At 63.5% G+C, this 18,808-nt stretch overlaps 1 protein-coding gene across 5 annotated transcripts in view; it reads left to right on the top strand.

Moving 5' to 3' along the window:
* TPPP (tubulin polymerization promoting protein) overlaps window positions 1-18,808 on the top strand; it is a 20,597-nt gene extending 1,789 nt beyond the window's left edge. For 3 of the 5 annotated variants that reach the window (XM_086362401.1, XM_086362400.1, XM_086362403.1), the window contains exons 2-4: window positions 10,068-10,376; window positions 15,181-15,334; window positions 15,443-18,808. In XM_086362401.1, the coding sequence (XP_086218527.1) occupies window positions 10,069-10,376; window positions 15,181-15,334; window positions 15,443-15,637 (657 nt within the window). In that variant the 5' untranslated portion in view covers window position 10,068 and the 3' untranslated portion in view covers window positions 15,638-18,808. Of the gene's footprint in view, window positions 1-10,064; window positions 10,377-15,180; window positions 15,335-15,442 lie in introns of all 5 variants that reach the window. The other 2 variants (XM_086362402.1, XM_086362399.1) reach the window with 1 other exon arrangement.

Here is an 18,808-nt window from a genome sequence, read left to right as displayed (position 1 = left end):
GGGGAGAGGCTTGCTGACTTAGCGCCAGGGCTATTTATAGCTGGTGATGTTGCTGGTGAGGCTGGAGGAGCACTTACAAGAGATGCCATCCGGGGATGTGGGGGCCACGTGGCACCGGGCATCAGGTCCTCCTCGGGCCCCGCCTGGCACCACCCTGGAGCCACTGCAGACCCAGGGTGCGGGGCACTGTGAGGAGCCCACGCGAGCTCACAAGCCAAAGACCAGGCAGGCCGCGGGCGCAGGCAGGAGGAGCGACCGGCATCCAGTCCCGGCCGCTCCATCGACAGGTGTTCCCAGGGCAGGAAGGAGTGGAGCCTTGGTGGGGCCCTCGGGGCCCTGGTGCACTCGCTCACCATCCAGCCCTTCCTGGGAGAGCAGCTTCCTCTCTGGCTGTGGAGGTGGCTGTGGGGTCACAGTCCATGGATCCCCAGAGCTGGCACCCCCGAACCCCAGCATCCTCGTGGGACCTCGGTGTACCAGCTCAGCAGTGCCTCTGTGGGGGGCACGTCCTCTGCGGCATTCACGTGGCTGCTCCTGGGGTGCGTCACCAAGGGGGTGCATCACCAGGGGGTGGGTCACTGGGGGGGGGGTCACCGGGGGATGCGTCGCTGGCAGGGTGGGGGATTGCGTCGCCACGGGGTTGGGTCACTGGGGGGGGTGCGTCGCCAGGGGGTGCAGGTTCTGTGATCTGCAGCCTCCAGGAGAGGTGTGTGGGGGAAGGGAGGGGCTGGGAGAGGACCATGGCAGGGTCAGGAGTGTGCTGTCGCCCCGGCAGGGAAGCAAGACTCCTTGCAGGTTGCAGAGTTGCCCTTTGACTGTACCAGAACATGCGGCGACATGCAGTGAAGCTCAACCGCAATGTAATGTGTAAGTGTCCAAAGAAGGACCTTCTTGGCTGAGAACACATAAACTGACTCCCACAGGGCGTGAGGGTGATGGGGCTTTTGAGCCTCCAAAGGGCTCCAGCTTTGGCACGGAACGCTTGTGTCTCCTGTGACGTGGGGGCGGGGAGCTCGTTCTCTCGTTCACACCGCTTTCCCTTTTCTTGCTAGATTTGTGGAAAGGAAGGACTGTCCTTTGTCCAAGCCTAGGAGTTAAGAACACCCAGGGCCCTTCCCCCGCTGCACGGCGTCCCTGAGTGTGCCCCTCCTGTCCCATGTGTGCGTGCCCAGCACAGTCCCCTGCCCTGGGCCGAGTTCCCCAGGGTCTCACCCTGTTGCACCCGTGTGTTAGGGGCCAGATGCCCGGTCGCAGGTGAACCCTGGGAGGGCCGCCCCGGCGGGAACGTCACGAAGCCGGACGTCTCACACGCCCTCTGTCTCTGGCCGCCGCGGCCACAGCTCTGAGCCTGAGCAGCCTCCGGGAGCAGGTTCAGGGCTCACTCCACTCAGCAGCCCTGGGCCCACGCCTCCCAGGGTGCCCTCCTGTCTCCTGCAGGGGCCGGGCTCTGCCTCCTCCGCCCCCTGCCCCTCGTCTAGTCTAACCTCAGCTCAGAGCACGTGCTCTTGCACCGTCAGAGCGTGTCTGTCCTGTGAACACGCCACCGCCGTCTGCTGCTCCGCTGTGCCCCTCGGGCCCTGAGTTGCTTCTGATTTCTGGTTCCTGTGAGTGCGGCCGCCAGGAGCACTCCCTGCTCTGCTCCTTGGGGGACAGGCGAGCATCTGCAGGGCCCCGGGCGCCGCCTCCCAGTCGCCGCCCCATCGCCAGCAGCGCCGGGCAGGCCATGGCCACCTGCAGGGCGCGTGTCAGAGCCTGTGCTTCAGGCCGTGGTGACAGGCCTGGCGCCCAATCCCCCCCGCACCTTGCAGATTCCTCTGGGGTTTCTGGTTGATCCACAGGGCTCTCTCTAGATTCTGGAGACCAGCAGCGTAGGTTGCGCTCAGGAGACACCTTGTCCACCCCACAGCCACCTTTTCACTCCTTTAATGATACTTTTGGAGGAACAGAAGCTCCACATTTTAATCTGGGCCTGTTTCAGAATCTTCTGCTTTGGGGACAGTGGTTTTGTGTACCACGTACAGTTTTTCCCACGCAAGGACATCGGATGTTCTTAAGCATCACCCAACTGGGGCTTAATGGCCTCGCCTCCTGCTGCCGTCGGCACCTGAGTGAATTCTCGTTTCTCGCCGTGTGTCTAGTCAGTAAGCCTGTCTCCTTTCTTGGAGAACGTTTTCTTCCCTCTTTTCCTGCAGGACCACCTTGCCGTCCACACCGTCTCCGCCTTGCGGGTGGGTGGGTAGCTTTCTTCTGCCCCGTGGTTTATTCTCTGTTCTAGACCAGGACCACACACCACTTCATTTCCAGAACTTCCCATCAAGTCTCAAAACTGCTGAGCAAATCCTCCACCTGTTCTTCCTCCGAGATGGCTAGTTAATTCACGATCTTTGGCCGTTTCGTTTGCTTTGCATTCAGCTTGTCTCACAACCCAGACCAAAAAAAAAGTGTAGGAAGTTCTGACTGGATTAAGTGAAAGCTGTGGGTGGATCTGGGGATAACGGGCGTCTTTGTGCTCAGACTTAGTCCGTGTTCGTGATGCAACTATTCTCTCGGTGACGTGTCGACGGTCCTGCACAACTTTTGTTAAATTGATCCCTAGGAAATTGATTTCCTCACATTATTTTAAATGATGTATTTCTAAACACTGTTATTGTCTGGTTTTGCTGCTTCATGGAAATAAAATAGATTTTTGTATGTTCACCATGTAGGCAGGAATCTTGATGAACTTAACACTGATGCTGAAAAGTCTCCCAGGACCCCTCCGACGCTGTGTGTGCACAGTCATGGAGACTGCAGCGGTGGCAGGTCCACTTCTGCCTCCCGTGTTTATGCCGCTCTGTCCTTGTCTCACCACACTGAACAGAGGCGAACAGAAGTGGCGACAGCAGGCAGGCATCCTCCCCTTACTCCAGCTTGAAAAGAAACATTTTCAGTATTCACATATTTTTGTAGTTTTTTGTAGGTGCCCATTATCAAGGGCTTCCCTGGTGGCTCAGATGATAAAGAACCCACCTGCAGTGCGGGAGACCGGGGTTCAATCCCTGGGTCGGGAAGACCCCCTGGGGAAGGGAATGGCGACCCACTCCAGTATTCTGGCCTGGAGAATCCCATGGACAGAGGGGCCTGGTGGACTACAGTCCATGGGGCTGTAAGGAGTAGCACATGACTGAGCAAGTAACACACCATCCATTACGAAGTTGAGAAATGTGTTTCCTTTTCTGATTTGCTAAGAATTTTTATGATGAATAAATGCTAAATTCCATCAAATGATTTTCATTTGTGTGTACACCATGTGTCAGTCACTCTCTGCAACCCCATGGGCTGTAGCCCGCCAGGCTCCTCTGTCCATGAAATTCTCCAGGCAAAAGTACCGGAGTGGGCTGCCATTCCCTTCTCTGGAGGATCTTCCCCACCTGGGATCAAACCTGGGTCTCCCTCACTGCAGGTGGATTCTGTATCATCTGGGCCAGCAGGGAAGCCCATGGGCACCACACACACACGCGCGGTCTGTATACACACGCGTACACAAACATGCACGTCTGCACGCGGCCGTCCGTGTACACTGTGCACACACGCATGTTTGTGTACATGTGTGTACACACGCGTTTACACCACATCTAGGTGTTTTCTTTGGGGGATTTCTGATCCAGGAGTTCTTTAATCTTCCCTGCTGTAAAACTGATCCACTGAGTTCTGAATTTTAGTTGTTAACCTTTTCAGGGCTAGACTCTATGTGTTCTCTTTTCAAAGCCGCTTCCTGCATTCTCACAGCCGCTGTTCTCTTCTGGAATTCCTCATCCCGCCCTTCCTCTTTGCACATGGCATGCACCACCCATTTCTTCTGCACACAGCACATGCTGTTACTTTGAATTAGTGTCCAGTTGAGTCCAGTATGGAGAGTGGAGCCTCTCGTTTCTGTCTCCGCTTGTCTCTGCAGGCTCTTGGCACTTCCCCTGTTAAGCTCAGCTGTTTCTTTACCGTGTGTGGATACGGTGATCTAAAGATGTCACAGAAATGTCTCTGTCTCCAGTGGGAGTCTCTTCCTCTGGAGTGGGTGTGTCCAGCGGTGTTTGGAGCACCAGCGATCCAGGGCTCCCAAGTCCATGTTGTGAGTTGAGAGGAGCCCACTTGGCGGCCCTTGCTGGCTGCCCGTCCACTCCCGGGCATCCCTCTGTCTGGCAGACCTCGCCTTGCCTTGCCCCCAGCCCTGAGCACGGGGCTGGCCGCTACGGGGCCTCCCTCCCCCGGGGTGAGCCGGGGGCTTCCTGCTCCCCGGGGATGGTGGCCCGGCCTCCACTCCAGTGCCACCTCTCCCCTCTGTGGGGCTTTGAGGCCTGTGGGCCACACTGTCCCCCACCTGCCAGCCAGTCAGGTGTGGGCAGTGGCCCACCCCCCAGCCCTGGGCTTGCCCCTGGCCTGTGCGTGGCCTCCCACTGTCTGTGGCCCCGCCGGGCCCACCCTTGGTGCCATGGTGTCGAGGGGTCTTGGTGGTCCCGGGCAGGAGAGGCCTGGCTCTGGGACCAGCTGTGCGGGGCCATGGTGACTGCCGGGCGCCGCCGTCGGAGAGAGGCCAGGCCGCCCACTGCAGCCACGTTTCTGGAACGACAGGCTTCCTGCCGAGGCCTCTGCCTCTCCCACCGTGCACAGCAGCAGGGGGCCAGAGCCCAGGACGGGCCCGCTGCCAGCTCTGGCCGCCGGGTCTGTGTGCCCGCCTGGCGCTTCACCACTTGGGCCTCCACAAGCACTTTTCTTTGGGGCAGGGACCCCCTCCCCAGCCCCCTGGTCTCCCCAGTGTGCGAGGATCCAGGGCCGCCGTAACAAATGCCCGTAGGCTTGGCTGCAACAGCGGAAACGTGTCCTCCTTCCGCTCTGGGCCAGAGCCCCGTCCGAGACGAAGCTGGCGCAGGACTGGGCTCCCTCGGGAGGCCCCAGGAGGGTCCCTCCTGCTGCTTCCATCTCCCGGGGTGCCAGGGGCCCCTGGGCTCGGGGCCACGAGGCTCCTGTCTCTGCCTCCGTCTGCACACGGCCTCTCCTCTGCGTCTGTGTCTCTTCCCTTCTGTCCTTTGCAAGGACGCCTGTCGCTGGACTTAGGGCCACCCCGGTCCAGAGTGGGTCCATCTAGAGATCCTTGGCTTGATGGCGTCTGCAGGGACCCTTCTTCCAAACAAGGACACCTGACTCACCCTGGCACCAGGTGGGCTGCAGGTGCTGTGTTCTTGGGCTTTGTAAGAAGCAGGCTGATGGCAGAGGCCGGCTCTGGGGCCTGGACACTGGGGCCCGGGTGTGGGTCCTGGGAGGCCAAGGAGTCCCCAGGAGGGAAACCCCCAGCCTTGCAGGGACCCAGTGACCTCTGTCCACATGGGTCTGCTGAGGGCAGGGCTGGTGTCTTGGCCTCTTCCTCCTCCCCTCAGCCCAGCGGCAGCAGCCCCCAGGTTCAGGGGGTGGGGTGGCTCCCACAGCAGGCTTGCTGCAGGAGAGTGGCCCTGGTCCTCGGTGGACCCCTCCCTCGGAAAGACTGCCCACCCACCCCTTTCTTCTCATCCCGGAGACATCACCTCTGACTCCGGGACCCGGACCAGTGTGGCTGTGACCAGGCTGCTCCAAGGGACACCTCGCCCCATGCGGGAGGTCCCCACTTCCAGGGGCCTTTCTGGGCCCCTGGCCTGAAGTGCGTGACGCGGGCCCCGAGTGTCTTCCTTGTCCGACAGTGCAGTCACGCAACCCTCCCTGCCGGGGTCTCTGCAGAGCCTGTGAGAGGCAGGCTGGGGCAGGGGGCTGCGTCCATGCTGAGACTCCAGGCACCATCAGCTCCGCAGGGTGGGTGCCCGCCTGGGGAGGCTCCGCTGACTGGGATGGGTGGTCATTCACGTCGAGTGCTGGGCAGCTGTGGAGTGGTGGCCGTATCATGATTTGAATGTGAACAACTGCCAAGCGGCTGCGAATGGGCTCAAATGAACTCTGAGATAAAGGGCCAAGGCTTCAGGCCCTGGGCAGCCAGCGGGTCTGCAGGCTCGGCTCTGCTGCTCCCGGGGCTGTTTGCTCGGGGACTGTGCCCTTGCTGGAGGCTGGACCCGACCCTGGGAGTCGAGCTCTGGTGGGTGGGGGGCCGCAGAGTAGTGGTGTCCACTCCCTCGGCTTGGTCTTTTGAATATACTGTCTACCTCCTCCCCCCGCCCGCAAGCTCTTCTGCAGGGGTCCAGCGCCCACACCTGGCGGGGGTCCGGGGAGCGGGCGGGGGTCCTCCCTGGCCCAGCTGACCCGGCGCCCAGCCTCCTCTGCGTGGCTGCAGAGCGAGTGTGCTTGGGGCTCCCGTGAGGACAGCGGGCGTCACACCCCCAGCCTCCCCGCTCCACCATGTCTGCCCTGAGACCAGGCCCCCAGGGGCTGAGCCGGCCAGGGGGCTGAGGTGCCCCGGGAGGTGCCCGCTCACTCTGCACTGCCTCCGCTCCATCCGCCCGCTGCACAGGGCCTCTGGGTTCCCTCTGTGTGTCCAGCGGTGTCTGGCGTGGGGCCTTCTGTGGCTCGGCCTCCATGGGGCCGAGATCAGGTGCCCTTAGCAGACAGTCAGCCTGGCCGGCGTCTGGCACTCTGTCGAGGTCCAAGCTCAGCCCACTTGTCGGAGGCTCAGGGACCTGCAGTTTCCAGGGCCCATGCAGTTCTTACACAGATGCTGGTCAGCAGGACCCTGGGCCTGGGGGTCACGCTGGCTGGCCTGGCCGTGGCCCAGGGACTCGGGCTCCCGGCCCGGCAGGAGGGTGCTGCCCGTGACCCGGCTCGTGGGGGCGGCCGGCTGCCAGCTACCCTGAGGAACCGACAGGAGCCTCCAGGGCTTGGGTTCCCTCCCGGCCCAGCTCCCACTCCTGAGCGTCTTCTTGGGACGCGGCCCCCAGTGTGGTCACTCAGCGGGGCGGGGGCCCCCAGCTCTTCAAGTAGGGGCTGCGATGCCAGCCCGACAGCCCAGCCTGGTGACCTGGCAGAGCCTGAGAGGGGTCCAGGCACCATGGTTCCTGGGCCACGGCCCCAGCTCCCCCGCGTTGCCAGCCCGGCTCGCTGGGTATGAGGTGGGAGAATCACAAAGCTTGTAGTTGGGGTGTCCTGAAGCCTGAAGGCCCCTCGCCTGCTTGGGGCTGGTCGGCCCTGGGTTTTGCAGAGGAGGACCTCACACAGCCCCCGGGGAGGTGCTGGGAGCTTGAGGGGTGGGGGGCGGAGGGTCCCCTGTGCAGGTCCGAGCTCCAGACATGTGCATCCTGCCCCTCTGCACACCAGCCTAGACCCCTCTCCAGCGACGCTTGTCCCCCGCCCAGGGAGGCTGGGTCATCTGGGCATACCTGGCACCCACGGGAGGCAGTGCATCTGGGGTGCACCGAGACTTCGGGCCCAGAGCACACCAAGGGGTGGGAGGGGCCTGGGCTGAAGGCAGCTGGCTTCCCAGGGCAGGATGCTCCATCCTATCAGGAAGTGCCTGCAGGCTGGGGTGTAGACCCCTTCAGGATGAGGGGCTGAAAGCTGAGGGAGCCAAGGAGCGGAGGTGTGTTCATACCTGCAAAAGAAGGAATCCACATTCCATCTTCACTCTCAGCTCAGATCTGCCTTCTGCTCCAGCAAGGAGAACCAGGAGAGGCCGAGTTGACGCTGCCTTTGAAACAACACCTGGTCCAGCTCACAGACACACCTGGTTCCGCTCGCAGACACACCTGGTCCCGCTCACAGACACACCTGGTCCCGCTCACAGACACACCTGGTCCCGCTCACAGGCGCACCTGGTCCAGCTCACAGGCACACCTGGTCCCGCTCACAGACACACCTGGTCCCGCTCACAGACACACCTGGTCCCGCTCACAGGCGCACCTGGTCCAGCTCACAGGCATACCTGGTCCACCCGGCACACCTGGTTCCCCTCACAGACACACCTGGTTCCGCTCACAGGCACACCTGGTCCCGCTCACAGACACACCTGGTCCAGCTCACAGGCACACCTGGTCCCGCTCACAGACACACCTGGTCCCGCTCACAGGCGCACCTGGTCCAGCTCACAGGCATACCTGGTCCACCCGGCACACCTGGTCCCGCTCACAGACACACCTGGTCTCGCTCACAGACACACCTGGTCCCGCTCACAGACACACCTGGTCCCGCTCACAGACACACCTGGTCCAGCTCACAGACACTTGGCCCTGTTGCAGGCACATCACTATCATGGATCCCCAGCCCTCCTGGCTGGGACACTGTGCTGAAGTCATGCAGAGGCGGTGGCTGTGGTGTATAAGCATCTGTCTTGTGAGACCTTTTCTATAGGTGCTGCTTCAGGCGCCCGTCTTAAGGGCATTGCCAGGCAGAGTCGTTCTGGACATACAGCTCCTCCTCATTTCCCTCTCCCGAGGCCTCCGGGGTCTGCGGGCCGCAGCAGGGCCGGCCGGGCCACCTCAGGCAGCTGCCTCCAGGTCCCCTGCCCGCCCACCTGTCCTCCCACCCCCAGCCCTGGTCCACACCAGGACCAGCTGCTGAGAAGCCTCCCTTGCAAACAGGGACAGAGCCTGCCGGGCATCCTGCCTGTAGGCACTCACCTGCTCTGCATCCGTCGGATGCGACACGGGCTGTGTGATTTCTGCTCTCCCACCCAGCCCGGCTTCTTCCCAGAACACCTTGGGGTCACTAAGGAGTCCCCTTGGAGAGCTTCCCACCCGCACACAGGGTCTGACTCCTGTTTTTTTTTGTTTATTTTTGGCTGTGCTGGGTCTTTATGGCTGTGTGCTGACCCCTCATTGTGGTAGCTCGTCTTCTTTCCTTATGGCTTCCAGGCTCCAGGCACCCTGGCTCAGAACCTGTGCTGCTCGGGCTTAGCTGCTCTGCGGTGGGTGGGACCTTCCCGGACTAGGAACCGAACTTGGGTCCCCTGCACTGGCAGGCAGATCCTTACCCACTGGACCTCCAGGGAAGTCCTGACTCCTGTTCTTTTTGTTAAAGTAATTTTCAGGTTATTAAGATACTGTGTGCTCACGGTGAATGTGGAGCTCTGGATGGAGAGCTTGGCTCTGGGGCTCAGGGCCGCATCCATAGCCGTGTCCACCCGGCCCCGAGCCCTGGGCCCGGGGCCTCCCGCACCAGTGACCGGGCCTCCGGCGTGTCTCGAGCTGTGCCGACCTTTCTCTTCGGGGAACTCATAGGTCCTGAGTTCAGCCGGGCCTGGCGGGGACTCCTGCCTGGCCGGGCGCTGCTTTCTGTGCTCTGACTCAGACCTGAGGGTTTTCTGTGGGTTCGGCCATGAGCAAGCTAGCTGTCCACAGCTCTGGGTGCCCAGCTGGCCTCTGTGCTTGGGCCGCATCCTGTCTTCTCTCCACTCGCTGACCTGCTGGTTCTCCAGAGGCCGCTGCTCCTCCCGGGGCTGGGCTCTCGGGTCCTACTCTAGCCACTGGCCATGCCTCTGGGGGTGTCAGTGCTCAGCTCCGGGCCCCCCAAAGCTGCTGGAGGTGGAGGTGTCTCAGCCTCACAGGGACCCAGGCCCAGCCTTGGGGATTCGCTGGGCTCCGGACCCCGTCAGCCGTCCCCCCAACATGGGGCCTCCACCCTGGGCCTGGGCGCAGCTGTGCTCAGCCCTTGGGGTCCCCCAGACGCCTGCCCTCACCTGGGGCCCCCTCTGCCCCCAGCACTCAGCTTGGCCACCCGGGTGAGGGGTACCCCGGTCAGCAGGCCAGGCCCTGAGGTGGGGGCAGTTGTGTGACTGCTCTGGATCCTCACCACAAGGACCATGTCACCCCACCGGTGCCCAGAGGGGTGTTGCTCGGGGAGCCCCCAGAGCAGTAGCTGGAGGGGAAGGTGAGGGGGTTCTGGAGTTCCTGCACCCCCTGGGCTGCTGGCTGCATGCTCCCCCCGTGGCTGGGGCTGGGACCTTGGGGACAGGTGGACAGGGTGCCAGGGCCGGAGGGGCTGGGCTGTGTCTGCAGCAGACACAGGACACTGTGTCCCCCATGGTTGCGAAGTCGCTTCTGGGCAGGGCTGCTGTCCGTGGGTGCCAGGGGGTCTCACACAGCCACCCACAAAGCAGGTGACCTCTCCTCTCTTCCTCCCAGCAGCATGGCTGACAGCAGGCCCAAGCCCGCCAACAAGACGCCCCCCAAGTCCCCGGGGGAGCCCGCCAAGGACAAGGCAGCCAAAAGGCTGTCGCTGGAGGCGGAAGGGGCCGGCGAGGGGGCGGCCGCGGCGGGCGCGGAGCTCAGCGCCCTGGAGGAGGCCTTCCGGAAGTTCGCGGTGCACGGGGACGCCCGGGCGTCGGGCCGGGAGATGCACGGCAAGAACTGGTCCAAGCTGTGCCGGGACTGCCAGGTGATCGACGGCCGGAGCGTGACCGTCACTGACGTGGACATCGTCTTCAGCAAGATCAAGTGCGTGCCGGCCCCGCCTGGGGCTGTCGGGGGTGGGGGGCTGGGTCCCTCGGGCGGGGCCAGGGGCTCGGGTGGGGGCAGTCACAGCCGGCTGCGGGGGCCCGAGGGTCTCGCGTAGGTGAGTCCTGCCTGCGGGAGCTGGCGGGGCTGGGGCTGGGTCCCTCGGGCGGGGCCAGGGGCTTGGGTGGGGCCCCGAGGGTCTCATGAGGGTGAGTCCTGCCTGCGGGGCCGTCGGGGGCGGGGCTGGGTCCCTGTGGGCGGAGCCAGAGCCACACCCATGGGGCAGTGGGGCGGGGCCAGGGGCCTGGGCGGGGCCGAGGGTCTCGCAAGGGTGAGTCCTGCCTGCGGGGCCTGGCGCGGGTGGCAGCCGGAGGTAGGCGTCCGTGGTGTGGCTCCTCAGCTCTGGGGGGCGTTCCCGTGTGAGGAAGGGCAGGGGTAATGAACAGTGGCCTCTGCATGCGTGTCCACGTGTGTCCACACGCGTGAGCACCTCAAGGCGTCAGCGCGCCCCTCCCCCTCTCTTGGCCGCCACACCCGGGACCACACCCGAGAAAAGCACCCGCTGCATCACACACGTGTGCACATGTACGCACACGTAGAGCTCAGGGCTCCACTCCCTGATCAGGGCTCACCTGGAGGACAAGCAATTTGGACAGGCCCCGAGACTCCGTGTGCAGGACACGTGGGCGGTGGGGGGACACAGGCCCTCCTGCCCCAGGAAGGGTGGCCCCTTCTGGCCCCAGCCCCACTCCAGAGGGCAGGATGCCAGCTGCTCAAACATGCAGGCCACCCCAGCCCCCTGGCTGCCCGGACCCCAGGGTCGCTGCCTCAGCTTGCGGGGTGCTGGCCGTCTGGGGGCACGGGCCCAGCGAGGGTCATGATCAAGACACAGTTAAGAGCAGCCTGTGGCTCCTTCCCGCTGCCCTCCTGAACCTAGACTCCCCGTGGGGTCCCTGTGACCTGTTCCGGGAGCGGACCCCCCCAGACCTCCTGGGTATGGAGTGAGGGACCCACCCTCACGCTCTTGTCCTTGGGGAGAGGCGGGCGGTGCTCCGGGTAGGGTCCTGCAGGACAGGCCGGGGCCCCCTGGTGCCCAGGTCTGCGGAGCGTGGTGCGGCGTGGACGTGTGCATGCTGGTTGAGGGTCCCCAGGTGGTGGCCCCGGCAGAGGCGGCCCGGCTCGTGGGAGCCTCGGCTGCGGACTCGGAGCCGCGGGGGCTGATGGCGACGGCTGTTTCTGTTTGGGGCGGTTGCCATGGCTCGGTGGCCCTGCCGCGCCGGTATCTGCAGCCTCTGTTTGGGCCTGTCGCCGTGGCAGCGCTTGTTTGTTTTGATGTTACTATGTGTTAAGTTTTAAACAAACTTCTTGCCGCTCTTCCCTAGGCCTTGATCGAAAACTATTGTTTCTGAGACGGGGCTCCCCACCCCCATCCCTGCTCCGCTGCCCCAGGGCCAGAGGAGTGAGCGCAGGACACCATTCCCACGAGCACATCGGGGGTCCATGGGCTGCAGGGTCCCTGTGTGTGTGCCCAGGTGGGGCAGGCAGGGATGGGGGGCTTCCCCTCCTGGCCCCCACTCACAGCTTTCTGGACAATGGTCACGTTCCCCGTGATTCCGGAGCCTTGTCTGGGCTGGTTGGGACGGCGCGGGCCGGGGCGGGGCGGGGACTGTCCGAAGCCTGGAGCTTGGCGCATCCACGGGGCCTGAGGGAGCAGGTGGGGTGGGCTGAGCTCCTGGGACGAGGTGTCCCAGGCCCACCAGGGGGCTGCCCCTGCGTCCAGGCTGGTAGGGACGCCGCCCCTAGGTCCTGCTTCCAGCTTTGGTGTTGCGGTCTCACAGGGTCCGGGGGTCCCTCTCCCGGCCCCCCGAGGCCGTGCAGGCATCCAGCAGAGCCTGGCCTGGCTTGCTGCGGCCCTCCTGGTGCATCTGCAGAGCCTGGGCCCGGGGTGGGGGGCCGGCCGGCATCCCAGAGCTGTGTGTGAGCAGCGTCGCCCTCGGGGCCCAGGCCCAGGCCAGGGTGAGGCCAGAAGGCGGCCCGCAGAGGGGAGCCGGGCAAAGAGCAGGGGCCAGCGTCTGGCGCCACTTTTGTGGCAGCCTGCATGTCTGCTGCGGTCCAGTCCCCCAGGGCCCCCCCAGCCTGGGCCTGCTGGGGGTCAGGTCCCACCTCCTCCTCTCTGGATGGGTCGCCGTGTCCGGCTCCTGCAGGTCAGGGGCGTCCGGAGTCGGCTTCTTCCAGCCCCGCATGGGGCAGGTTATAGTCCAGGGCGGGTTGGGGGCGCCGTTGTGTCGTCCTGGGATGTGTCGGCCAAAGTCCAGGGCCCTTCATGATGCTGGCCCTGGAGGCACAGACCTCTGTCCTCGGAGGGCTGGCTGGCCCCCTGCCAGGATCCCTGGCCACCAGGCGTCCCTGGGTGACCTGCCCTGGGCCTGCAGGCCCAGGAGTGCAGCGCCCAGGGAGCTCAGCGCGGGGGCCACGTGTGCACCCGGTGACCCCGTTACCGCTGGGCCAGCGTCCCCACAGGACAACAGCCTCTGACCCAGGTGCCAGGCAGGAGAAGAGGGGTCTGCTCTGGGGACCCTCTCATCTCTGTGCTCTGCAGAACAGGCGCCCTGTGTCTGCGCAGCTGTGTCAAGTAACCAGGCGTCTCCGGAGAAGAGCTGGCATTGTCACTGGAGAGCTCCCCGGGGACTGCTCTCAGTGGCGGGCCACGGGCCCCTGGGGAAGCTCCCTGCTGGTCCCGACCAGGCCCCGAACTCTGTGGGGCAGTCACGGTGGGGACGCCTGCCCCGCCAGGTCAGCCCTGGGCCCCGCGTCCACACGATCTGAATGTGGCCTCTGACGGAGGCCCAGGCGGTCGTCCCTCCACCCCGGCCAAGTGACTCACGCTGGTGGCGCCTGGCGCCGTGGTGCGGGGAGGGCTGTGTGCCCCCCGGCTGGACACTGGGCTGCCAGTTGGGCCTGGAGCCTGTGAATAGAGACAGGCTCGCCTTTGACGGCCCGGGACAAACAAGCGGGACCCCGTGGCCGTGGAGGGTCACCCCCCAGCTGGGACAGCAGGTTCCCTGCCCATGGCAGGGCCGGGCGCATGGCCTCAGAGTGGCCATGCAGGGCAGCGGGGCTTCCAGGGGTGGGCGCAACCCACGACCTGGACGTCCAGTCCCACGAGGCCTCCTTCCACTGTCGCCCTGACCTCGGCATAGTTGGTCAGCGTGTCCCATGTCCTCAGGCTCACGTGTCAAATGTGAGTCCCCGTGTGTGCCGGGGATGTCCTGAGGTGTGTCTGTCCATCGTCGCCGAGCTGCTTGAGTTCTGGTGACTGAACAGGTCCGTGAACAGGAGGGTGAGCAAGTGGGCCAGGAGGGGTCACGGGGCTGTGTGGGCCGCCGGCCTCCCAGGGCCCCGCCGCGCCCCACTGTGCGCTCATCCGGCCTTCACGGCAGCTGTGCCAGCGGGTGGGTGCCACACCAGGCCACGCTGGGATGCCCTCTCACTTCCCTCACGCCCAGCAGCATGGAACGTCCTTCTTGGGCTGGTTTGCATCTGGTAGACCTTGGACAAAGTGCCCGGTTCAAATATTTTGCCCAACTTTTTACCTTGTGTTTTCTTCTTGTTATTTGCGTATTCAGATATGAATACTTTAGTGAACTTTCTCCAGTCTGTGGCTTGTCTTTTGCTTCTCTGAACAGTATCTTTTTGAAGAGCATGGTTTTAAAAGTTTTGGTCAAGTCCAATTCGTTTTTTTTTTTTTCTGGATTGTTTTTTGGGGGCTGTTTCTAAGATCTCTGCCTAAGACAGGGTCACAAAGATTTGCACCTGGATGGTCTCTCACAAGGCAGCCAGTTCAGGCACTGTGACAAGCTCAGGACTGTGGTCCAGTTACTACTGTGGGTGGTGTGGGGCCAGCCCAGGTCTGCTCCTCTGCACACGGCCCACCGGTCGCTGTGGCTCTGCTGAAAAGACAGTATGTGACCACTCACTGCCTTTGTGACCTTGTTGAAATCCTGTGCTCCCCATCTCTGACGCCGTCCTGCGGCTGCTGTGGCCAGTGCCGACGTGGGCGTGGCGCCTTCCACCCAGGGTGCCCTCCAGCCAGGACCCCGGGCACCGCAGCCATGCTGCCGCTGGAGTCCTGGGCTCCTGCAGGCGGCCTCTCATCCCAGGCGCGTCCCCCACCTTCTCTTGCTGTAAAACACTGAAGCCCTCACTGAACGGATTAGCTGGGGGAGATCTGCTCCAGGGAGCAGAACTGTTTACCAGTTAAGATTCTCAGAGATGGAGAGCCAGTTCAGGCATCTTGAAGTTGGGAGGATGACCCGCCAGGTCCGGCCGCCAGGGGCTGTGTCTTCATGGAGAGCTGCTCCCAGGCCCCCGGTCAGGCCCGGACGTGGGGAGGCGGACCCCAATCCTGTCCTTGGGGGACGGTGCTTCCATGCAGGCCGGGGGCCCCAGGCGGGACTGAGATGCCCTCCACACCGTAGGGGGCGACGTGCTTCCCACCCTCTCTCTGTGCGGGTCTGTCTCCCACGGAGGCCGCACGCTCGCCTGCTTTAGAACTAGACGAAGCTGTGTTTTGATGTCCAGTCTTTCATAAATGATGTGCTTTCTTTAAGCTTCTCTCCAAGACAATTTATATTTGCTGCCGTTGCCAATGGCAACCAACTGCTGGGTGCAAATGCTGCAGACTGAGGTGGGGGAGGGGCAGGCTCACTCTGGGCTCTGCAGGGGAGGTGGGGGTCCCTGATGTCACGGGGCCTGGGGCAGGGTGGGGGTCCCTGGGCGCCCCCTGAGACTCCACTCCCTGCAGGGGCAAGTCCTGCAGGACCATCACGTTTGAGCAGTTCAAGGAGGCGCTGGAGGAGCTCGCCAAGAAGAGATTCAAAGACAAGAGCGCGGAGGAGGCTGTCAGGGAGGTGCACAAGCTCATCGAGGGCAAGGCCCCCATCATCTCGGGGGTGACGGTGAGTGCCCCGGGCAGGCAGGCGGGACAGGTGTGGGTCCCCACGCGGGTGGCCCGTCTGTGGTCTGGGGCCCAGGCTGACCTCCCCCACGTCCCTGCTGTCTTGCAGAAAGCCATCTCCTCGCCCACTGTGTCACGGCTCACGGACACCAGCAAGTTCACGGGCTCCCACAAGGAGCGCTTTGACCCGTCAGGCAGGGGCAAGGGCCGGGCGGGCCGCGTGGACCTCGTGGATGAGTCGGGCTACGTGCCGGGCTACAAGCACGCGGGCACCTATGACCAGAAGGTGCAGGGGGGCAAGTAGCCGGCGGGCCTCCCGTCCCTGGGCCCTCACCACCTCCACTTCGTTACATTCCTGTGCTCACCGGCAGAACTCGGACCTGGGGCTGGGTGGCCGCGGAGCCCCCCGCCTCCCTCTTGCCCAGCCCTCGTGCCCCCTGGACCCCAGCTTTGGCCCCTGAACTCACCTTTCCTAACACACATGCTTCGTCCCTGCCAGGAATTAGACGGCCTTTTCCAAAGTGTCTCCCAGAACCAGACCACACCGGCCACTGGCTTGCAGCAAAGGGGTGTCCAAAGGAGCTGGTGGACAGGCCCCGTTGGGTCTGTGCTGACGACGGCGCTGATCTGCAGCCCCAGTGACGCGGAGGAGCCCAGTCAGGGCCCCATGGGGCCCAGAAGGCACCGTGCAGGCAGGGGAGGTGGCACACGCACGCGCGCACACACACGTACCCACACGCTGTGCACGCACACACACGCTATGCACACACAGGCTGCACACACGCACATGTGCGCACATGCTGCACACACATGCACGCCCATGGACCAAGGCTGTGCTAAGGGTGGGCACTGAGCTGAGGGCTGCTGTGCAAAGGAAGGAGCCTCCGTCGACTAAACTGACTTGAAGTGTGAAGTTATAGGGTTCTAAAACTAAGGGCAATTCATTTCATTTCGCTTTTCTGAGAAGAAATAAGAAATGGTTATTAGAGTTTGCTCTCAGAACGGCTCAGGGAAGACCCAGAATAGCCTGTCTCTGGGCCTCTCTCCCACAACCCCTGTGCCTCAAGTCCTGGGCCAAGAAGACTCCTGGGCTCAAGGCTGCGGGGGGCTGGCTGCCCCCTCCCTCCCCGTCCAGCTGGCCGCTGCAGCCTCTGCAAGTGGCCCCCTCGTCCACCCCTGCCCAGGAAAGGAGAAACCGCAGGGTGAGACCAGCCCAAGGAGGGCCTGAGCGGCCAGCGTCTGCGTTTGGGGTCTCCGAGAGGCCAGAGGCGGGGCCTCCTGTCACACTGGCTCCTTGGCAACATGTCCTTTTGTGTGAACACAGCCGAAGCCTGGCACGTGACCCACTGGGCCCCAGGGTCCTGGTGTCAGTCTTGGGAAAGTCCATGGCGGCCCCTGGAGAGTGCCTCCTGGAGCCCAGCGCTCTGCCACTCTCCGTCCTGTGTCCAGGGCAGTGGGCTGCCTGGGGCACCCCTCCCTGGACGCACAGCCGGCCCACAGCACAGGTAGCTTCGAGAAGGCCAGCACTGCCACGCGCACTGGTCCCTGCTGGACCTGGAGGCCCTGCCCACCAGAGAGGGACTCAGGCTAGCGCTGGACACGCTGGATCGGCAGTGGCTTCCGTGGGCAGCTTCATTCTAAGCCCCTGACATCTCACTGTAGAAACACCTGGGAAGTGAGAGATGGAACACAGGAGTCCGGAAGCACTTGGAGGACAGGGTCACTGCCATCTGGGAAGTCTCCAACTTGGGGAAACAAGGCTGCCCGGCCAGGCCCTCACTCCACTGCCAGGAAGCCGAGGGCTGGGGGGCAGGCGGGCAGGACACCGGCCCCCGCCCTGGGCTCTTTTCCTCTCATAGGCGGCTGTCAGGTGGGGAAACGTGTCCCACAGCCCCCAGGGCTGGCCTGCAGGGCAGCACCCCTGCTGCGGGAGACCAGTTCCCCCGGTCGCGGGGGCCCCGCCTCTGGGCCAGGGAAGGTCAGTGCACGGTGGCCACCCAGGCCCGGCCCAGCCCCGCGCTCTTGGGCTCCTGAGGCGTCTAGAGGCATCCGGGCGGGTCTCGTGTGTCCCTGGCCCGGCTGAGGTTCCCTTCCCTAAGTGCAGTTCTGGGAACGCACCTCCAGCTCAGGGCAGGGCGATCGGAGGTCCCAGGCCTGCCGGCCCTGTAACTCAGCACGGACACGGATCCCACACTCAGCACAGATGCTGCAGACACAGGCAGGTGTGCGTCTTGCTGCATGTTCTCTGCAACACCCGCTCGCTTCTGCTAACTGTGGTCAACTAGAAATTACATGTCTGTGAGCCAAGGGAACTGCACAACAAGCCCGCTGGGGCACGGGGATGTGGTCGGGGCACTCCTTGTGGAGGACGCCCAGCCAGGCCCGCAGCGCGCACGCGAGCACCACTGCCCCCGTATTTATTTCTATTTAACGCTGTAGGAGAAGCAACCGGGCAACAGTCAGGTCGCCAAAACTGAAGCTGAAACCACGTACGTTTAAAATATTACAGGAAGAGGTATATATTTGTACTGGAGTATTTTTACACCTTGAGTATCCTCAGTCTTAAGGTTCAAGCAGGTGGAAACCGGTCGGGAAGAGGCAGGTGGGGGCTTGGGCCGTCCACACTCCAGGGGCCGCCAGCTCAGGGCAGGCCGAGGCGGCCCCTCGAGGCCTGGGGACGGAGGCTTTGCGGGAAGCCCAGCAGCCTGCGGTCAGGGGGCCTCTGCGGCCGTGCGGGCGGAGGGAGGCGAGGCGCAGGCACAAGGCCCACGGTCACCGGGAAGGCCGCCGGTGCGGACCCCCCAGGACCCAGCGGCGCGGACCCCACTGTCACCTGTCCCCAGGGCACAGGCTGCCGACTAGGCCACACTGTGAAGTGGCGAGGCCGTCCTCAGAGCTCTGACCCCGAGCAGCCTCCCTCCAGACCGACTACTGACCGCTCTGGGGCTCCGCAGCTCAGTGGTGTGGCCTCGCCTGGGGAGGGAGGGGGCTGCCCCGCACTCGGGGGTGCTTCCGCTAACGCTCTCGTCCCCACACCAAGCCAAACAACAAGGAAACGCACATAACTCAGACTTGAAAGGGATCATAGGCTACTGGTTTGTACTAAGTCTTTTCAGGAAAGGGAAATAAATGTACATAGAGATGCGGTCTATTTTTGCACTGTTTTCTTACTGTGAGGGAGTGATGAGAGCGTTGCCTGGTCAGTGTGCTGGGGCAAGCAGTGGGCGGCAGCATGGAACCCGGGCTCAGAGCTGCTCTCCAGGAGCTCCAGGGGCATCTGGGGGACTCAGAGCTGCTCTCCAGGAGCTCCAGGGGCGTCTGGGGCAGGCATGGTGTTCCACTGGAGCTGCTGTCCGAGGCCTGCTCGCAAACCTGTGGTGAAAGCTCGTTGTCTGTCTGCATACCTCCTCGTGTGCTCCCTGTTGTTAACATTGTGTCCGGTTGGTAAAGTGACAAATAAAGGTGTTGAATCATG

This window comes from Bos grunniens, chromosome 20 (genome assembly GCF_055505025.1).
Source record: "Bos grunniens cultivar Pamir isolate PY7600 chromosome 20, Bosgru_T2T1.0, whole genome shotgun sequence".
NCBI lineage: Eukaryota > Metazoa > Chordata > Mammalia > Artiodactyla > Bovidae > Bos > Bos grunniens.
Note: the sequence above shows the minus strand (reverse complement) of the source record. Positions and strands in the feature narration are given on the sequence as shown.